Source organism: Diprion similis, chromosome 5 (assembly GCF_021155765.1).
Source record: "Diprion similis isolate iyDipSimi1 chromosome 5, iyDipSimi1.1, whole genome shotgun sequence".
In the NCBI taxonomy this organism is placed as follows: domain Eukaryota; kingdom Metazoa; phylum Arthropoda; class Insecta; order Hymenoptera; family Diprionidae; genus Diprion; species Diprion similis.
The window spans coordinates 1,065,955-1,083,584 of record NC_060109.1 but is presented as its reverse complement, the minus strand read 5'-3'; the positions used below and the strand labels follow the sequence as shown (position 1 = coordinate 1,083,584).

General features: G+C 37.4%; 4 protein-coding genes across 6 annotated transcripts; 2 read left to right on the top strand and 2 right to left on the bottom strand.

Moving 5' to 3' along the window:
- Nucleotides 1-1,189: 1,189 nt before the first annotated feature.
- On the bottom strand, nucleotides 1,190-7,026 carry LOC124406304 (trimethylguanosine synthase). Of its 3 annotated transcripts, none has more exons than XM_046881676.1 (8): nucleotides 6,730-7,026; nucleotides 6,282-6,420; nucleotides 3,484-5,408; nucleotides 3,142-3,388; nucleotides 2,367-3,024; nucleotides 2,164-2,295; nucleotides 1,777-2,075; nucleotides 1,190-1,705 (listed from the first exon to the last, which is right to left on the bottom strand). In XM_046881676.1, the coding sequence occupies exons 1-8, from the start codon at nucleotides 6,837-6,839 to the stop codon at nucleotides 1,598-1,600; spliced, it is 3,618 nt and encodes a 1,205-aa protein (XP_046737632.1). In that variant the 5' UTR covers nucleotides 6,840-7,026; the 3' UTR covers nucleotides 1,190-1,597. The 3 variants fall into 3 exon arrangements, with proteins under 3 accessions (XP_046737632.1, XP_046737633.1, XP_046737634.1); XM_046881677.1 differs by having other exon boundaries at nucleotides 6,282-6,417; XM_046881678.1 differs by lacking the exon at nucleotides 1,190-1,705 and having other exon boundaries at nucleotides 1,835-2,085.
- A 539-nt stretch (nucleotides 7,027-7,565) lies between these two features.
- Nucleotides 7,566-9,943, top strand: LOC124406311 (translocon-associated protein subunit alpha). The gene is made up of 5 exons (XM_046881689.1): nucleotides 7,566-7,816; nucleotides 8,604-8,783; nucleotides 8,965-9,224; nucleotides 9,317-9,584; nucleotides 9,732-9,943. The coding sequence occupies exons 1-5, from the start codon at nucleotides 7,753-7,755 to the stop codon at nucleotides 9,803-9,805; spliced, it is 846 nt and encodes a 281-aa protein (XP_046737645.1). The 5' UTR covers nucleotides 7,566-7,752; the 3' UTR covers nucleotides 9,806-9,943.
- A 1,795-nt stretch (nucleotides 9,944-11,738) lies between these two features.
- LOC124406343 lies at nucleotides 11,739-14,058 on the top strand. Its single transcript, XM_046881736.1, has 9 exons — nucleotides 11,739-11,918; nucleotides 12,142-12,249; nucleotides 12,346-12,453; nucleotides 12,633-12,781; nucleotides 12,963-13,124; nucleotides 13,249-13,355; nucleotides 13,459-13,570; nucleotides 13,652-13,779; nucleotides 13,846-14,058. The coding sequence occupies exons 1-9, from the start codon at nucleotides 11,760-11,762 to the stop codon at nucleotides 14,022-14,024; spliced, it is 1,212 nt and encodes a 403-aa protein (XP_046737692.1). The 5' UTR covers nucleotides 11,739-11,759; the 3' UTR covers nucleotides 14,025-14,058.
- Nucleotides 14,059-14,421: 363 nt separating this feature from the next.
- On the bottom strand, nucleotides 14,422-16,112 carry LOC124406348 (luciferin sulfotransferase-like). Its single transcript, XM_046881741.1, has 5 exons — nucleotides 15,863-16,112; nucleotides 15,582-15,678; nucleotides 15,138-15,445; nucleotides 14,976-15,070; nucleotides 14,422-14,828 (listed from the first exon to the last, which is right to left on the bottom strand). Exons 1-5 carry the CDS (start codon nucleotides 16,056-16,058, stop codon nucleotides 14,535-14,537), a joined length of 990 nt encoding a protein of 329 aa, XP_046737697.1. The 5' UTR covers nucleotides 16,059-16,112; the 3' UTR covers nucleotides 14,422-14,534.
- Nucleotides 16,113-17,630: the final 1,518 nt, after the last annotated feature.

The window sequence follows — 17,630 nt, the reverse complement described above, 5'->3', positions numbered from 1 at the left end:
CTATTCGTAATGAAAACATATGAAATTGGTGTAGTGAATTTCATCACGAAATCCAGGTACGTTCCAGAGGTTGATGGAAGCGGGTTATCTTTTCAGAAGTTTGAATGTACATTTATTCTGTACATGGGTATACAATAGATATATCGCGGGGTAGGCGGATTATTGATATACAATTACAACTGCATAGTTACAATTTGATCTGAAAATGAAAATTCAGCTTTATTTGAATAGAACAATATGTAAAGAAGAGTCAATATGATACAAACCAAAATAGTAGGCACATTCGTATCTTTTTCTTTCATCTTTTTCGTTACATTTAGTTTTTTGTTTGTTTTTTTTCTTAGTACTGTTCTTTCTTTTCTTATTTTTGTTTTTAAATAACCTGATCGTGCAAACGATACGTATAATACAGTAGAACTAGATTACATTAGTCTTAAATGCATAAAATATGAGTGTTGATTGAGTGAATTTTCTTAAACTCGTTAGTTTCTCTTTGTGCCGCATTCAAATTGAAAATTTTCTTTTTCAATCTGTAACTGAAATTCCTGATTGCGTTGACGTAATATCACTTATTATGCGAATTAAATACTGTATGTGCACATTATAGGTAGTAAACGGCACCATTCAATTTTCGTAGAAATCTGTAACTAAAACTGTAACTGTAAAATCTGTAACTTCGATAAAATTCATTGTATAAATTGATCACCTGACTTCATGAACTCATCTCACAATTAGACAACTTGTATTTGAATGACAAAAAAAAATCTTTGCAATGTAGACGCAAATAAAAAATACTGAACCCCTTGTTATGACGGTGTAATAAAAAATATTGTAAGCGAAACATTGGTTCAGTTCAGATTCTAAGTGATACAAAATGAAGTGAAGTTAATATATATTTTGGTCACTTTTTCGGAAATATTTCCATCACATTTAGTTGCTCTATACTTTTCACCCTCCAAAAATTTCAATCACCTTCAAATTTAATTTAATGAAATATTGTAGTTAGCTGTAATATAAAACGAACCCGAATGATGATCCAAATATTTAGTATAAAAAAGAACCTCTAACGCGATGAAATGTACTGACAGTTTCAGAGGTAACTTGATTCGTAAAAAAAGGAAAGGTATTAAGGATTGTTCGAAATCTTTGCGCTTAATCTTCTCGATTTTCGTAGCTTCCTTTCGTCGTGTTCTCTTTCGAGACTAAGGATAAAATATAACGTTGTTAAAACGGAATAAAAAAAAAAAAATGAGTATTGAATTTCAAATGGAAGCAAATTTTCCTTGGAATAAATCTGTGGATCGCACTCTTATGATCCTATGTCAAGTTGATTACTTTGTGCGGAACTCAATTATAAAAGTTTGAGGGCAATTCGTGACTCGAACGTAATGTACTTATTATGTAAAGCGATACGAATTAAAGTTGTAGTTATAATCATTCTTCCTTCGACCGAAATGACATATTCAAGTTTTTCAAGATATGGGTAGAGAATACTTTTTACAAACCATATGAAGGCGTTTTACGATATTTAAAACAATAAATAATTGTTTTAAACAGTGTCTCCTGATATACAAATCCGGTGTTATCACGTTTTCTTTCACTCCTTAATCAATTCACCGTAGTAAGCAGTTAAGGCTATCAGCTGTTTGTCAAGGAAATTTTGTTCCACTTCTACGGCGCCTCCTGGACTGGCTAACATTGCGAGCTGGCAACACGAAACACAACGCATAAGAAATTGACTGACAATTGACAAATGATTTATTGAATGATTCTTACCTGCATGGTGTCAACATTCTTAGGCAAAAAATAAGCTACATGTTCAGTTATCTTTTTCGATGTATTGTACAATGCCGTTCCGCCAAGTGGTGCTAATATTTTTTCAACATCGAATGTTTCTTCCATTATATATTGCGGACCACCCCATGGAGGACTAAGAAACACGACGTCGGCTAACAGCTTTGGAGCAAGTTGTAAATAATCACCAACGATGAACTCTATTCTTTTCTCAACGCCATAAATTTTAGCATTGTGACGAGCAAGCTCAATTTTCACTGGATCGATGTCTATCGCGATCACTGAAATATACTTAAAATCAGCTTTGCATATCCCATATCGGCAGTTGTTAATTTTGATAAAAGTATCGAACACTGAGTGTCTTCGTACCTCTTTCACAAGTTAAGGCAAATTGGATTGCATTTCCTCCCGCTCCGCAGAAAGCATCTATAATTGTGTCACACCTACATCTTTCGGCTATATGTTGAGCTATTTTTTCTGGTGTGACGGAAAACCAGCTTTCTGCAGCAAACGTAAATGTTCAAATTAATTGTTAATACAACCACAGTCTTTTGCTTCAGAAAATTACTCACCGCTATCCAGTTTGATACCCTGATCAAATTTGCTGAATAAACTATATCGTTTAACCCAATACTTCATCAAAGTTCTGTCACCGGCAACTTCGGGCGGAAGACAAATGTTGCGTTTGTTCTGCTTTCGTTTTTTCTTTTTTTGTATCCTTTTAGCGATATCATCGTCGGTAAATTTCACCTCAAAAACGTCGTCCTGAAATTTGGAGTCAACATCCATAGAAACATTCTTCCTCAGATTTTTATCTTCGTCGTAATCTTTAGTTGCTTTAGCATCTACAACATTATCAGTCTCTACGATTGAATCATTGCCCTCGTACTTCGACTGTTGACATTTATCGGCATTTGCCAATTCATTGACATCGCATCCCTTAACAAGTTCAACCGTTTCGCTATTGTGTAAAATTTTATCATGACTTTCTATGGTTTGTTGGTCGATTGTACCTACAATTTGGTCATCTATATCGATTTTTGAATCTATAGAGCTTGTGCTTGGTTTATTAAACAGGAGACGTTTAACAGGCAATTTCGACGCAAACTTTTGATCGCACTCTTCGTCTGAACTTGAGGTAAATAGCGTCGTGTAAGACCCTCTGTCATTTGTCTTGAGGACCGGCTCTGCGATAGTCTTTGTTGGAAGATATGCCAAATTTAGCGATGTCTGCAAAATACCATTGAGAATCAGCTGTTTGTAATAACAATGCAAAAGGAAAAAAAAAAAAAAAGAACCAAAAAATTATTCAGCATGTGCCAATTAATTCGCAAAGAATGAACTTACCTTGTCCAAAGTATTTGTAACCTCCTCCCCATTATCATCAAAGTATGTATGCTTGTTGGCTGGCTTAGGTCTATTAAATTTAATTTTGAGTTGTCTGTTCTGTAATCTAATGTTGCGTTTCCTGTACACGACTTCGCCCTGTAATTTTGTCTGTCGATGATCGTTATTGAACGTGTAGCCCATTAGGGAAAAGGCTTTTTTAACCGTCTCTAAGCCCTCACTGTATTCGTCGTTATCAGCTTCGTGACTGAAACATTACCAAAGAATGTTAAAATAATGAAAATCATTCTTGCTTCCCCTCTTCTAAATAACTATCTATTTGTCGCTGATATTTAAACGCACCATCTTTTCAACGTCGTTGGTTTTTCGTCGTGTGGCCGGTCTCCGTCTCCCGCGCATGATGACTCTCTCAAAGTGTTGGCAGGTGACGTACTCTGAAGCGTACTTGATGAAACGTCACTATTGACCGGTGTGCTGTGACTGTTATCACTGCCTTTGGTTGTGGAATTATCTTGTGCGTCACCATCGTTAGCAAGTTGAGCCTCGTCGCAATGCATGGTTAAATTTTGCATAAGCGTTCCAACGGATTCCATGATCATTTTCTTCTTTCTGGAATTCACTCTATTTTCTATTGCATTTGGATACAACTTCTCATTAATATCCTTCGATTCTTTGGCGTTAAAGAATTCCTCCTTTCTTTTCCCGTCACAGCTCTGCGCCTCCTCTCTTTCATTTCCCAAGTCTTTGATTTCGCCGGTATTCGCGTAACGGTTACTGATATTGGTTGTGTCTTGCGATCCATGATTTCCCTCCGCTTGAACACTTCTCTCGATTTGCATTGCCAATTGCTGGTCGTACCTTTCGACAAACAGTTTGCACTGCTGCCAGTACTGTTCTTCAAAATGCTCCTTCCACAACTGCTGCCAATACCTGTCGGCATCTTCCATTCCAGGCTCATTTTCAAGCTCTGAACTGCCGCTTGTGATGTTACTTTCTATTGAACTGGTAGTTGAGCTAAACAAGCTGGAAGATTGAATGGAATTTGAATCACAGCTGGAACTGGTTATGGTCATTTTAGTCACGTCGGTCATCGAGTCCGTCGTTGCGTTTGTGTTGGCGATTGATTCGCTGATGGAACTGCATCGGGACGTTGTTATCAGTCGTTCGTCTTCCATGTTAGACGGTTGGTTGTAACTTTCCTCCATGCTGAATGGGCTCAGAGGATTCCAGCCTTCTTCGATGTCAGGGGATAACTCACGGTTTATCAATTTCTTTCTGTTCTCAGCGGCGTCGTTGTGGTTTATACTGATTTTGTTTGTATCTTGAAATGGAAAATTGGTGCTATCATCTGCTACACATTTAACGTCCATTATGCTCGGGTCGTTTATGGTTTTACTGAATATCCCTTCAAAGTTGGAACGGTTTATTTCACAATTCTTGTGAGCCTGATTTGGAAAGCAGGTATTTTGCTCCGGAAAGGCTTCTGAGGCGGTTTTTTGCTTTTGTCCATTGGCACAACTGCCCTTTATCAGCATCTGGTTTTGCTGCATGTAATCCGGATTTATGTAATCAGCGTATTTCTCTATCCAAGATGACCAAATTATCTGCTCCCCATTTTCCGCCCAGAATCTTCCCCACAATGCCTCTACTTCGCTTCTATAATTTGAGCTATCGCGTTTTATCACAGTTAAGGCAGTCTCTTGACTGCTTACATTGAATATTTTGGAACACTTGCTTTGTGGATCGGAGCTAAAATCCTTTTTTGATCTTGAACAATCATCGCTCAGTCTAGCGGTTTGACATTTATCGAGATCGGATCCATCCTCCATTTTTAACGATTGGCTATTCCTCATCTCTGAATGGCAGTAAATATTGGTATTTGATGATGAAATTTGGTACCCATTATGCAGATCGGATTGCAAAGCCCCTAGACTTATGTTTTCATCGTCACTTTCTCTGTACATTCTGAAGGTTCTACTTTTGCGCTCCATTCTCTCATATGTATTCTCATCCTCTTTGATGTCATCCGCATCTTCGCTGCTGAAGGTTTTACCGTAATTTGCGAATAGGTTTTGAATACTTTTTGCTTCGTGATAATCGTGATATTCCGATAAATCCGCGCCCGAATCAGACTGATGCAAACCAAACTTCTGGGGAAAAGACGATGCCGGTAGTCGGTGAGACGAGTCGCGGACAGAATCATGCTCGTCTGTTGAGTAATTATTGTCCGTGTGCGAAGCACTGCAATAACAACTCAATGGTTCTTCCTATTTAACAAAAAATTTCTTTGATTTTTTACTCCGGTCATAATTCTTCTGAGTTAATGTTTGCATGTTGCGAATAATACATTTCCTTCATTATAGATTCTTTATTCAAGGTTTGAGATTTTATGATTAGGTAATCATTTCTTCACCTGACTGAATATATAGAGCTTCTGTAGTTTGTTCAAGAAACTCTGAACCCATTATAGAATAACAAATATTAAAGTTGAATGTATTTCTTCTAGATGAATTTGCTTGGAATATTTTTTTGTTTCTACCAACTTCAAAGATATAAAACAAATCAATGATAAAAGTGATCATTAGCTGAACAGAAATTTATTAGGCCAACATCAATGGTTTTGATTAAAATAACAATTCTGAAATTGGTCAGATCGTTTTGAAAATCCTTTAAGATTTATGGTAAAGCTGCTAAATTAATCTCCTCACCCCCATGATTCTTATAAAAGGTATTTGTCTTCAAAATTTTATTAAAACAGGGCTGGTAACAAGCAACATCTCTTACATTGAAATGGTTCAATAGTATGTGAATAATTTTAGGACTTATGTTAAAAAAAATACTAACAAACATTTCTCATGACCGAAATAATTCCATTAACATCATTGAAGGATAGAAGTAAGGATGATACTGTACAAAACTAGAACGAAACTTTAGATCTGTTCAAAATAGACTTACAATTGCAGCAAAACAAGTCAATCGAGTAAGTTTCATGAAACAAAAGCTGCCTGAAAGTGACGAAAGTTACTTGCTGGTCTTTGAGCAATGAGAAACTTGATTGCGGAGACGAGATAAGGGTCGTAAATGTTTATTGTGAGTCAATAATGTGATATGAAATACGAAAGGTAATATTCTATGCTTACGTCATGTTTGCCTATCGGTTGAGTATCGACTAAGTCTCGTTTCTGGTTGTCCAACATTTCGCCAACACGATCCCCCTCGACATCTTCATCTTCGCTAGCATCTTCCGTGGTGAATACCGTAAAATGCTCCGGACTCCTTCTCAAAAAATCAACAATACAAGTCATGCTCAATTTAGTGATTGCGAAGAAAAGAGTAACGTGAGTTAAGGTGAGGTTAGGCTAAATTAGAGGAGTTAGGTGAGGCAGGGTGAGGTTAGGTTAGGTCACCTGTCAATGTGCCAATCAATAATGGTGAGAGAATATATACTCGTTTTTTTTTTTTTCTCTATAATGCACATATCATGTACAGATAGGAAGAGAAAAATTAGAAAATAATATAATCTAGACGCTATAATCCGGACTCGTCACATTGTCGCTAACAGATATTGCCTGATTTTTATTTATTTACTTTATGAAGACTCTGCTGCACAAACAATAGATGTAAGCATCAGGGTCAGAAAACTGATTTTGCTCAGCGATGTAAACCTCGGCTAGAGGCTCCCAGAAATGATCACACATTATTATAAAATACTTTTCTGTAGCGTTATTCAGCCGTACGTTGTTAATATACTGTCACAAAACACACATATTTTCTATAGGAATAATAATCTAGCTTTTATTTTCCATCTCAAAATCCAAACCAAACCATTCGGTTCCACACCACCGCCGATAACCTCGGCACGGTACGAGTGTGTGTGTGATTCTACTGCACACACATGACGAAAGAACTTCTGTGCAACTGGTTACGGAAGCTTCTTAAACAGACCGCTGACCCGAAGGTGCGGTAATGGCGCTAGCATCGCCGACTTTTTAAATCATAGAATATAAAAACACCTAGAACGGTATTACTTTTTCCTTCTACTTTTTTACCACAGCATTCCAGGCTTCGTTTCCTGATTTTTTTCATGGTCATATACTCTTTTTCATCCTTGTGCATGCGTTTCGTTCCAAAAGTACTTTGTTACCGACCGAGTTCAGTCGGGTTTGTTCATTGATTTTTTTCGAACGTTCATCAGACGTTTGACGGCTGATCCATTAAACATATAGAGAAAAAAAATTTCCTACGATCTAGAGAGGCATCGGTGCATAGAGACCAATTTTTCAATCAAGTTGTGTGTCTCGAAGTATTTTAGGATTTGCGATCCGTTCGGATACTTCAGCGCCATCTTGACGTGTCATCGGAAGAGTCGAGTAACCCCACCGAGTTTATATTTCAGTCGTAATGCCGCGTGACAGTTTCTGTTCCACGTTGTCGGTTCACGAATGAAGTGTTGACCTTCCACGTAGCTGATTTTGTTGTGGGGACGCGTTACCGGAACGTGAGATTGTGTTCAGTTACCATTCCGGAACACCGGAGAGTAGTTGTATATTAAAATCGTGTCGATTCGAATTACGTGTTGAGGGTGAAATATCTTAACAAAATACATTAAAAATGAAACATTTCTTATTACTGATACTGCTGGCGTTTCCAGCCACACTTCTCACAGTCAATAACGGTAATGAAATAATTATACTTCTCTCTTGTAAAAATTTTGCTTTCACTTATTCTCTTCACACTTCCATATTTCGTATTTCCTTTCACGATTGCGTAAACGAGGCATTTTTAATTACGTACGAGAGTCAATCGTAGCTAAATTAATAAACATCAGTCAACTTGGAACTCCTTAAATTGGTTTCAATTGGATGGATATTATTTCTTCCTGCAATACGGAGCGGGTTTGTAATCGTCGTTGGATTTTCCACATTTCATCACATAACCAGTTGCCAATTTTTATACCGATATAGAATTCTAGGTTCCTGCTATTCCACCCATACAGTTACAGCTCTAAAAATTCTCTTTTCAATTATCACATTTCAAATGCTTCTGCTTATTGCCGAATGCAGCCAATCACTTCAAATCCATATGTTACAACATTTATGCAATATTCAGTTTCGCCGTAACAAAAGTCAACTTATAACTCTATCTCTACCATTTTGAACTGTAACGTGTGTCTAAAGTTATCATCTAATCAGTCTTGCAAATAAGAATTCTGATGCCATCCTGAAAGACCCACCTTGTGACCTACTAAACATTTTTCAATTTTTCTCTTTAACTTTGAAACATTCTTAACAGAAGAATGGCACATTTATTAATAAAAATCAATTACAATTTCGTAGGCTTATTTTTTTAATTTAAAAAAAATTGTATCGAGGTAAAAAAAAGTTTTAAGCACAGAACTTCCAAACGTATAATTTTTTTACAAACGTTAATGAGCAGGAGTTTCAAATTTTCAAATATTTCAGGACCGTTATTTGTGAATGGTGAAGAAGATGAGATCGTCGACGACGCAATTGACATTGAAGCAGACGATGGAACCGTTATTACTGACGATGAGATAGAGGGAGAAACAACGAAAGCATCAGCCGATGCTGAAACTGTTATTCTTTTCACAAAACCAGTTGTCTCTTCCGCTGCGACGATGGGTAAGTTAATCCAGAATACGTTGTTCGATGATTTGTACAATTAGTAAAACTGTTTGGTATAAATTTCAAAAAGTTTTCGATACTATTTTCTATTCTACCGTGATTATTGTTACTTTTATTATTATTCTTATTATATTATTATCATTATTATAATGTTTGTTCTATTTTTTCCATATTTCAGAACTGCCAGCCGGTGTTTTGGTTGAATTCCTTGTTGGCTTTACAAACAAGGGTGAAGTTGATTTCACCATAGACACTGTCGATGCTTCTTTCCGTTATCCAATGGACTTTAACTTCTACATCCAAAATTTCTCCACAATTACATATAACAAAGTCGTAAAGCCAAACCATGAAGCTACTGTAGCTTATTCTTTCATACCGTCGGAAGTATTTGCTGGCAGACCCTTCGGACTCAACATTAATCTCAATTACAGAGATGCTGTAAGTATTCACCGGACAGAACTAGTACAAGAAGTTTCTTGCTTGAATTGTTTTGTTTTGGTTTCTGTACGAATGATTTCGTCAATTTTCAGAACGGAATCGGTTTCACTGATGCGGTCTACAATGAAACGATACAAATTATCGAATTGGACGAAGGACTTGACGGTGAAACAATGTTCCTTTACGTGTTCCTGGCAGCTTGTGTCATATTGACACTCGTTGGCGGTCAACAGTTGTTGTCTTCCTTTGGCCGTAAATCGCGGTTCTCTTCCGGTCGTAAAGCGCCTGTTGAAATGGGCACATCCAACCCCAACAACGTTGACTACGACTGGCTACCAAAAGACACTCTCAACAGGCTAAGTAAGTATTTGAGAAAGTGAAATTTTGTATGTTCACTCGATTTTCGGGGATTATTAAAAATATTAACTTCTTAATTCAGTATTAAGGTTGACTACTTTGCTGAATTTTTAATGTCATTTGTGCTCATTCGATACTTTTTTATTTCAGGTAAATCTCCAAGAACTCCAAAACAGAGTCCGAGACAGAGAAAGGCCAAGCGGTCCGCAGGGTCTGATGACTGATTTATATTTACGTAATTTATATACCAGATATGATTTTCAAATTGCTGAAGTAAAATTGTAGATTTACTACAATTTGAAAAAGAAGAAATTTTGCAAAAATACTGTGTCTAAACTCGAGAAAATTTATTTATGTTTGAATTATTGTTTTTTTTTCTCTCTTGCTTTTTTCACAATAAAAAACGATTTTTTAATATAAAGTGTATCGACGCTTGAAGTTTGAAGCGAGGGGAAAAAAAAACTAGATTCATTGTAAATTTTTTATAGTGAAAAAAAGAAATGACTAGGTTACTTGATGTTTATTTATGAAAATCGATTTCACCACCGGTACAAAAGCCGATTTGGATAGACTCAGTGAAAACCACATCTTGATTTTCATACCTCGACGAACAAATAATAAACTTTGCGCGTCGTAGATATTAAAATGCTGCATGTTGTTATCAGATAAACATAACGGGCAGTTATGATATTGACCATTGCGACGAAAAAAAAAAACTATCATCAAAATTATCACGCGAGTAAATGCATTTCAATTGCAAATTGGGTATTAGTTATTCATCTACCTAGCTGCAAAACAGCTATTGAATTATCTCGAATAGAGTATCATAACAGCCCGCATCACCACGAATCGTTCCAAGATTAACGGAATTGCAGTCAATGATGAGTAAGATGCGAAAATATAATAATTTTTTGATAAATTCGTTACATTATTTCTTTCCCCTGCATAGAATTGTAAGTTTTATTCTATCGCAATGGTCGTACTTCATATTTATAGAAAGAAAACTATGTGTAAGTAGAAAGCGAATGGATGGGTAACTGACACTTCAATATTAATAAACAGTTGGTTAAAGTTCATTTTAATTACGATCTACTAGTACTAAATAAGTTTTTGCACCATGCAATCATAATTTATAGATAAGGATCGTGTTTTTCTTAGGTATACATGTTTAGTGTTTAAGAAAATTGAAGTGTATGTGAGCATAGGATTATAATAATAAATTGCGTGCATCGATACGAATTGCTAACTAAAGAAAAATCACGAATCATTCATTCAGAATTATGGATACGTTCTTTACATTGACTGTTTGTTATACCGCGTGTACAATCATATAATTGATACGTAAAACGGTTGACATCATTTTCATGTTTAGATTGCTAATACTTATCTTGAATTTGAACGAAACTTTTTGATATAAAATTTATTTTGTGTAAATAAAGTATTAAATCAGTATTGTACTGTATTAAAATGATTACACTTTTGGTATCAACATTTACAACGATTACATATGTAATTATATTCAAGTAACACATTTTTTGTCAAATACTTCACGCAACCCTTTTTGTCGTATTTTCGAAATTTGTTGCGTCTCATCTTACGTGTACCGGTAAACAAAAGCTGAGGCTTTTATAGATTCGTTTTCTAAATTGTATGCAATCGCAAGATGGCCGCCCTCTATACGCTTGGGATTTTATTTCGGATGTACGTTTATTTCCGAGAATCTCCAGTTATCAGACGTTATTACATGTGAAATAAAATGACGGCAAGAACACCTTGAGCATGGTTCTACTTTCGTCCATGTCCTAAAATATGAAAGTTTAGCTCGTGAAATTTACTCGAGTGCGTGAGACGTTACATGTCTGAAGTTTGCGCTTGGCGCGTAATTTTCAATCATGAATTCAATCTAATCACGATAATGTGTAATCTCATGATATTCTCTAACGCCGAAAAACTAAACCACATCTATTGAACACGTGTTTATCTTATGGCACACGTGAAATACAGTGAATAGAATATACGAATTATCCAAATGTAATATCAGTCCGTTATCGGCTGAATTGTATCTCATTTTTGCCCAAGTACTGTCAGAAGTATGAGATAAGCGGTATTAATTATACGTACCCGAAGATAACGTTTAGTTAGTAGCGTCTGTTTCATTCCCGCTTAGTTCGTCCAACGATGGTACTTTGTTCTCTCTTACTAGCAGCTTTGCTGTTCGCGGTATTCAAATATCTCAAGCTAGAAAACGTTGAACCGATTTTTGGAGTGTACAAGCAACCCGGAAGATGGTATTACCTCAAGTACCTTGCGTTTTGGTGCATTTTAAATTCTCGGAGGGTAAGTTTACGTACCATCGATGCTATCAGTAGTTAATATATTATACCACTCATTCAATTTGATTCACGGCACTGTCAAAATTTTTGAAATAGTTGAAATATTACGAAAATTGGATGCACCTGGCGCTATATTGTTACTTTTATTTTTACTATGATACATGTATAGTGAACGAATCATGAGATTTGCTGATTTGTAAGTATATTTATAACCAATTAAATCACAGGTGTTCGGACGTCTTGGCTCACGACTCCGGCAAAGTGGCTATGGCATGAAATCACGTGCAACCCCAGAAGAAATGGACAAGGCTCAGGAACTGTCCCCTCACACAGAGGTATCCGAACAGCTGTCTTCTGTTTCCACAAGTAATCCTATAAGTAGTTTATTGGGACAATTAATACAGCGATGAATTATTTGTTCAAATCCTTAGGCATTTGACGCGGTCTTCTTCATGGCAACAAACAAGGAGGGATACTACTTAGTTGGGGGCTCAGAGCGTCGACACGATGGCATTGTCAATGGATTATTTTACCTTGTGGTGAGTATATATGGTTTTATAATTAATATGATTAATTTTCCCCAAATGGGTTATGATTATGGTGTTGGTTCTGTAATCTCTCCGTGATCCACAATACAAATGGTAAAGTTTTTATTTTAATCAAGACGGATTTACAAAAAGCAGAACGTTTCATCAGGTTTCTCAAACTTTCATTTCAGATTCCAGGAAAGGGGCTTCTCTGTAGTAAAAGAATTCCTAGTACTCTACTGCACGGTGCAAAACCAAATGAATTTGGCGCTGAGGGTATTCGTTTTACTCCAATGGTGCCAATGAAACATTGGCGTATCGAGTACAACGGTTCGATGTGGTAATTGTATTTTTGTGCTGATTCATAATATCTTGTAATCATTATTTCTTAGCTTGACATTTCGCATCACGTGAATCGAAATGGAAGATTTTTTTTTTTAAAAAAAAGAACCATTTTAGCGAGTAAGCGAACCTAATTTCTAAATTATCTATTAAAAAAAAATCCAATCACGAAATTTCAGGTTCCAAAATGAACCGGGCAACTCCAGCAACGTAGAAATTCAAGCTGACTGGCGCAGTAGCCTTCCGTATTTTGATTTTGATACCGATTTAGCGATAGCTCCAACATGCAGGGCGATTGCGCGAGAAGACTGGAGCAAGGAATACTTCGACAGCCTGAAGGCGTGAGTCTATTGAAACTTTAAATAATATTGAATCCGAACTAGTGATCGAGGAGGCCATTACAAAAATTAAAGCATAACACAAGCTACAGTACCTACATTTTTCTTACTAATATTAATTTTCCAGGGCACACCAGACACACTATGAGCAGATGGGAAGTTTGAAAGCTAATATTAATATTGAAGGAAAGGTGTACGAATTCGAAGGTCAAGCCTTCAGGGATCATAGTTACGGTAAAGTGTTAATAAGCCATCTTTGTTTTCTCCGGCGATCAGTCGTGGATCTTTTTTAATTAACGCACTTTAACTTGGATTCGAATTGATTGATTTTCCGTAGGATTCAAGAGAGATTGGACCCTGATGCATCGGTACATATTTCACATGCTCTTCCTGGAAGATGGGACCATGGCATCGATTGGCGTGATTTGCCAACCTTGCACCTGTTCCACGTGAGTAAATTCTGAAGCGAGTAATACATCCTCGACTAGATTTAACGATTTTCAACGATTTTAAACGGTTATTTTCCGAAGGCTGGAGGCTGGTTACGTATACGAACCAGATGGGTCTCTACACCCGTTGGAATGGTGCGACCTGAAGTTATATCAGCACGGAGAGAACGGAACTGCGCCGAAGGATCATGCATTCACCTTTAAAGCGGGTTAGTGCCGAATATTGCGAACTTGAAACAGTCGATGTACATCATTAATATGTTGCGAAATTGCAGGTGAAAAGGTGTACAACGTTCAGGTCAACGTCGAGTACGAATCCATACACTTTGTCGGTAAAAACTGGGAGGCAAGGATGGTCGAACGATTCGTTCGCTACCGAGTCAACGGCACCGTCAACGGAAGGGGCATCTCAGAATTCCATTATCGCAACAAAAATGGTCGAACTACTGATTAACTGTTCATCCACAAACATACAGGATCTTGTGGCAGCAATAGATATATATCAATAGATTATAGAGAATGAACTCAACTTTATGAACTCCATTGTGATCTTTCCAGTTAACGTTTGCAATGACAATTAACTTCACATTGTTTTCTATAAATGTATTTACTATTCATAGTAATAGATTTTAAATTTTGTGACAGCAATTACCAAGAAAATCATCTAACGACGATACTTACTATGACCTGAATGGTGTTTTTTTTTAAGTCACTTATGATTCTTTATTTAAGTAATTCAAGATGATTGGATTCTAATTGAGAACACTACGAATTGCGTTTGATTTTATTAATTGCTTCGAAAATTTTTACATCATTACATCAATCATACACGTCCTCGTTGGCCCCTTTTTTAAGCTTTCGCTTCAAGCGTCGAGGAATTGATATCCCAAACAGTTATAGGTTTGTCTTACACTTTTTAATATCCGTTATCGCATCATCGAATAAACTAGCTGAGACTTGTTATTCAGAAGTGGAAATAAGTACCCCTCAAATTTTCCTGAGTCCAATCGTCAAACCGCTTGATGATTTCAGGTGACATTTCTGTTTTCCACTGTTCAGTCGTTCCGCGCCGTATGAACTCTTCTCGTTCTTCGGACGGATTAAACTTCTGCAAGGCGGCTGTCAGTTCCTCGTTGTTCACAGCTGGGTTCACTTTCATGCTATCGAAACTCAGGTGCTCGGTCAAAATCGACAACTGATCGGTCGTCAAGTTCTTTCCGAGAAATTTTGCAGTTCTCTTTATTACCGACGGCAAGTCCTATGTAAAAAAAAAATTAGGCCTTAATGATACTATGCGATGTAGGCTGGACGTGGAAAGTGCAAGTCCTGAAAATCTGAACAGTATGAAATGCATAATTGATTCTTGTCCGTGGCAAGATAAGCCTCACAGAAACAGTGAATTCACCCTTTTCATGTCCTCATATTTTATGAATAGGAAGTTGTTGTTGATTCTCTGCTTCCAGTAACCAAGCACGTGTTTCCAGAAAGGTGCGTACATAACTAAAATCGGGTTTCAAATTAAAGGCTGTGCGAGCTGAAGGAACATAGGAAGTAATTATATAAAAACCTGCGTCTTTGATGAAGAGATCACACCAATCCTCGAAGCTCCCTTTAAAACCGTGGGGTACCTTACCGTGATGGAAATAAGAAATACACACGTCTTTAGGGTTTCGGGCTACGTATACAATCTTGGCACTTTTCTCTCCTCTTTTCAGCTGTCGAGGAAGTAAACTGAACGGAAGGTGTGTCTTGATGAATCTAGGGCTGGGCAATTTTTCACAAAATCCAATACTGTCGATCACGTGCTCTGGCATTTTGATGTCAGGAATATGACGATGATCCGATGGTTTCGGAGTGCCCATCATAGCAGTGATCCTGTTTGGAGAGGCGAAAGAAATTTATTTACATGTGCTGCGGAAAGAACAAATGTTACATTAAATTCAAGAGAAGCTCGCCGAAACGGGTCGATTCTAATTACGAAATCGATCATTATTCATGGCTTCCAACTTACTCCAAGTATGGAAATCTGTCATTGAGAAGAACTTTGGCTCTCTCGAAATCCAAGTCATTGGCGATGCACCAAACCATTTCCTGCGTCCAAGTAGTACCTGAAAGAATACAGACGACACTGATCGATTGGACTGTCACATAGTCGTAGGCGTTATACTTCGATATGAATATTCCAATGTAGAATGTTCTTAATCAGGTACCACCTAGCCTGAGCAATGACGTTACAATGATTTGAAAAAACTGCTGACCATCTCGGCTGGTTAATAGATTACACATCCTTACCGGTCCGTGGAAAGCTGCAGACCCAAATATCGTCATCGCGAACTTCAAAGTTGTCTATGGTATTAACGAATTGTCTGAATTCCTCCGGTAAAGTAATTCCATCCAGTTTTATGTAACCTTGATGCTCGGGTCTAGTCTGATGTTTCTTGATGAGATTTTCTACTTCGTCGTCGAACAGGGTGATTTCGTGTTGCATTTTTATATAATGCTAAGAACACTACGGCCCGAATCGATTCTTGGTATAACCCGGTAAAAACTGGAGGAGTAAACCTCTACGAGTTCGGAGAGACAAGTGGCGCAGTTGATCTTTTTATCAATGAGTAGATTGCAGCACTTCGTACTGCTTTTCTTATCTATCACACGTAGGATTTAAATGTTACCGAATAAGGAATTGACACTGAGGCTTTTAAAGTCTCAAGATACAAGATGTATGTATGCGATCATTGGAAAAATGGCAACTCTGGAATATACGAGATTCTTGCTGTTTTGCGAGTCATGAAAAACGGGCAAGGAAAAAGAGATTTTCTCGCATTTTCTTGCAGTTTTCTTCGTATTTTCTCAACTGTTAAAGTTATCTTTTCTGCATTCACGGGATTCCGGTTTCTCCAAGTGAATTCGTGAAAGTCGATTGGGAAAGAGAAATTTTTCAGTCTATGAATCGCCAAAAGTATGAGGCTGAGTAATTAGCTCTTCGCTTCGTTTCAGTCGTAATTTGATTGGAACTGAATGACGGATGAATAAGTTGTTTGGATCCGAGACAAAAACTTCTCGGCTCCAAAAATGACCAAAAAAGTAAGGCTAACCCTGTTGGATATTTTGCGAAAATTTCGACGAATCTGAAAAGTGTTGCGATGAAGTCTTTCGGGCACTATTCCGACGTGATTTTGTGGAAGAAATCGATTGACGGCAGTCCAAATGCGCTGCGAGCTACGAATCGCAAAAAACAGCCAAAAAACGAAACACGTATTTTCTCAATTTTTCTGCTGGTATTTGCGTCCTAATTTCTCTGCTGATGATCCTACGCTTGTTTCGTTGTGTTTTCTGAGTTCGTGGGCGTCCGAGTAGTCTGGAAAGGGTAATACCAATCGATTCAAAGACGAAAAATTCTCAGCTCAAGGAATGAAAACGAAGTAGGGCTAAGCCGTTGGATTTTTAGCAAAAATTTCGACGACTTTGAAAAGTGCTGCAATTCATTCTGTAGGGCACTATTCCGACGTAATTTTGCGAGAGAAATCGATTAAACGCAGTCCCAATACGCTGCGAGCAACACCTGTAAAGTTACAGCCGAAAAACTCATGATTTTCGTCGTCATTTCTCTGCTGCTGGTCCTACGCTATTTTTGATGTGTTTTCTGAGTTCCTGGGCGTCGAATTAGTCTAGAAAACGTCATACGAATCGATTCCCAGACAAAAGATTTTTCGGCCAAAAAAAATCCAAGGCTAACCCCTTTGCATTTTTGGTGAAAATTTCGACGACTTTGAAAAGTGCTGCAATTAATTCTGTAGGGCACTATTCCGACGTAATTTTGCGAGAGAAATCGATTAAACGCAGTCCCAATACGCTGCGAGCAACACCTGTGAAGTTACAGCCGAAAAACTCATGATTTTCGTCGTCATTTCTCTGCTGCTGGTCCTACGCTATTTTTGATGTGTTTTCTGAGTTCCTGGGCGTCGAATTAGTCTAGAAAACGTCATACAAATCGATTCCCAGACAAAAGATTTTTCGGCCAAAAAAAATCCAAGGCTAACCCCTTTGCATTTTTGGTGAA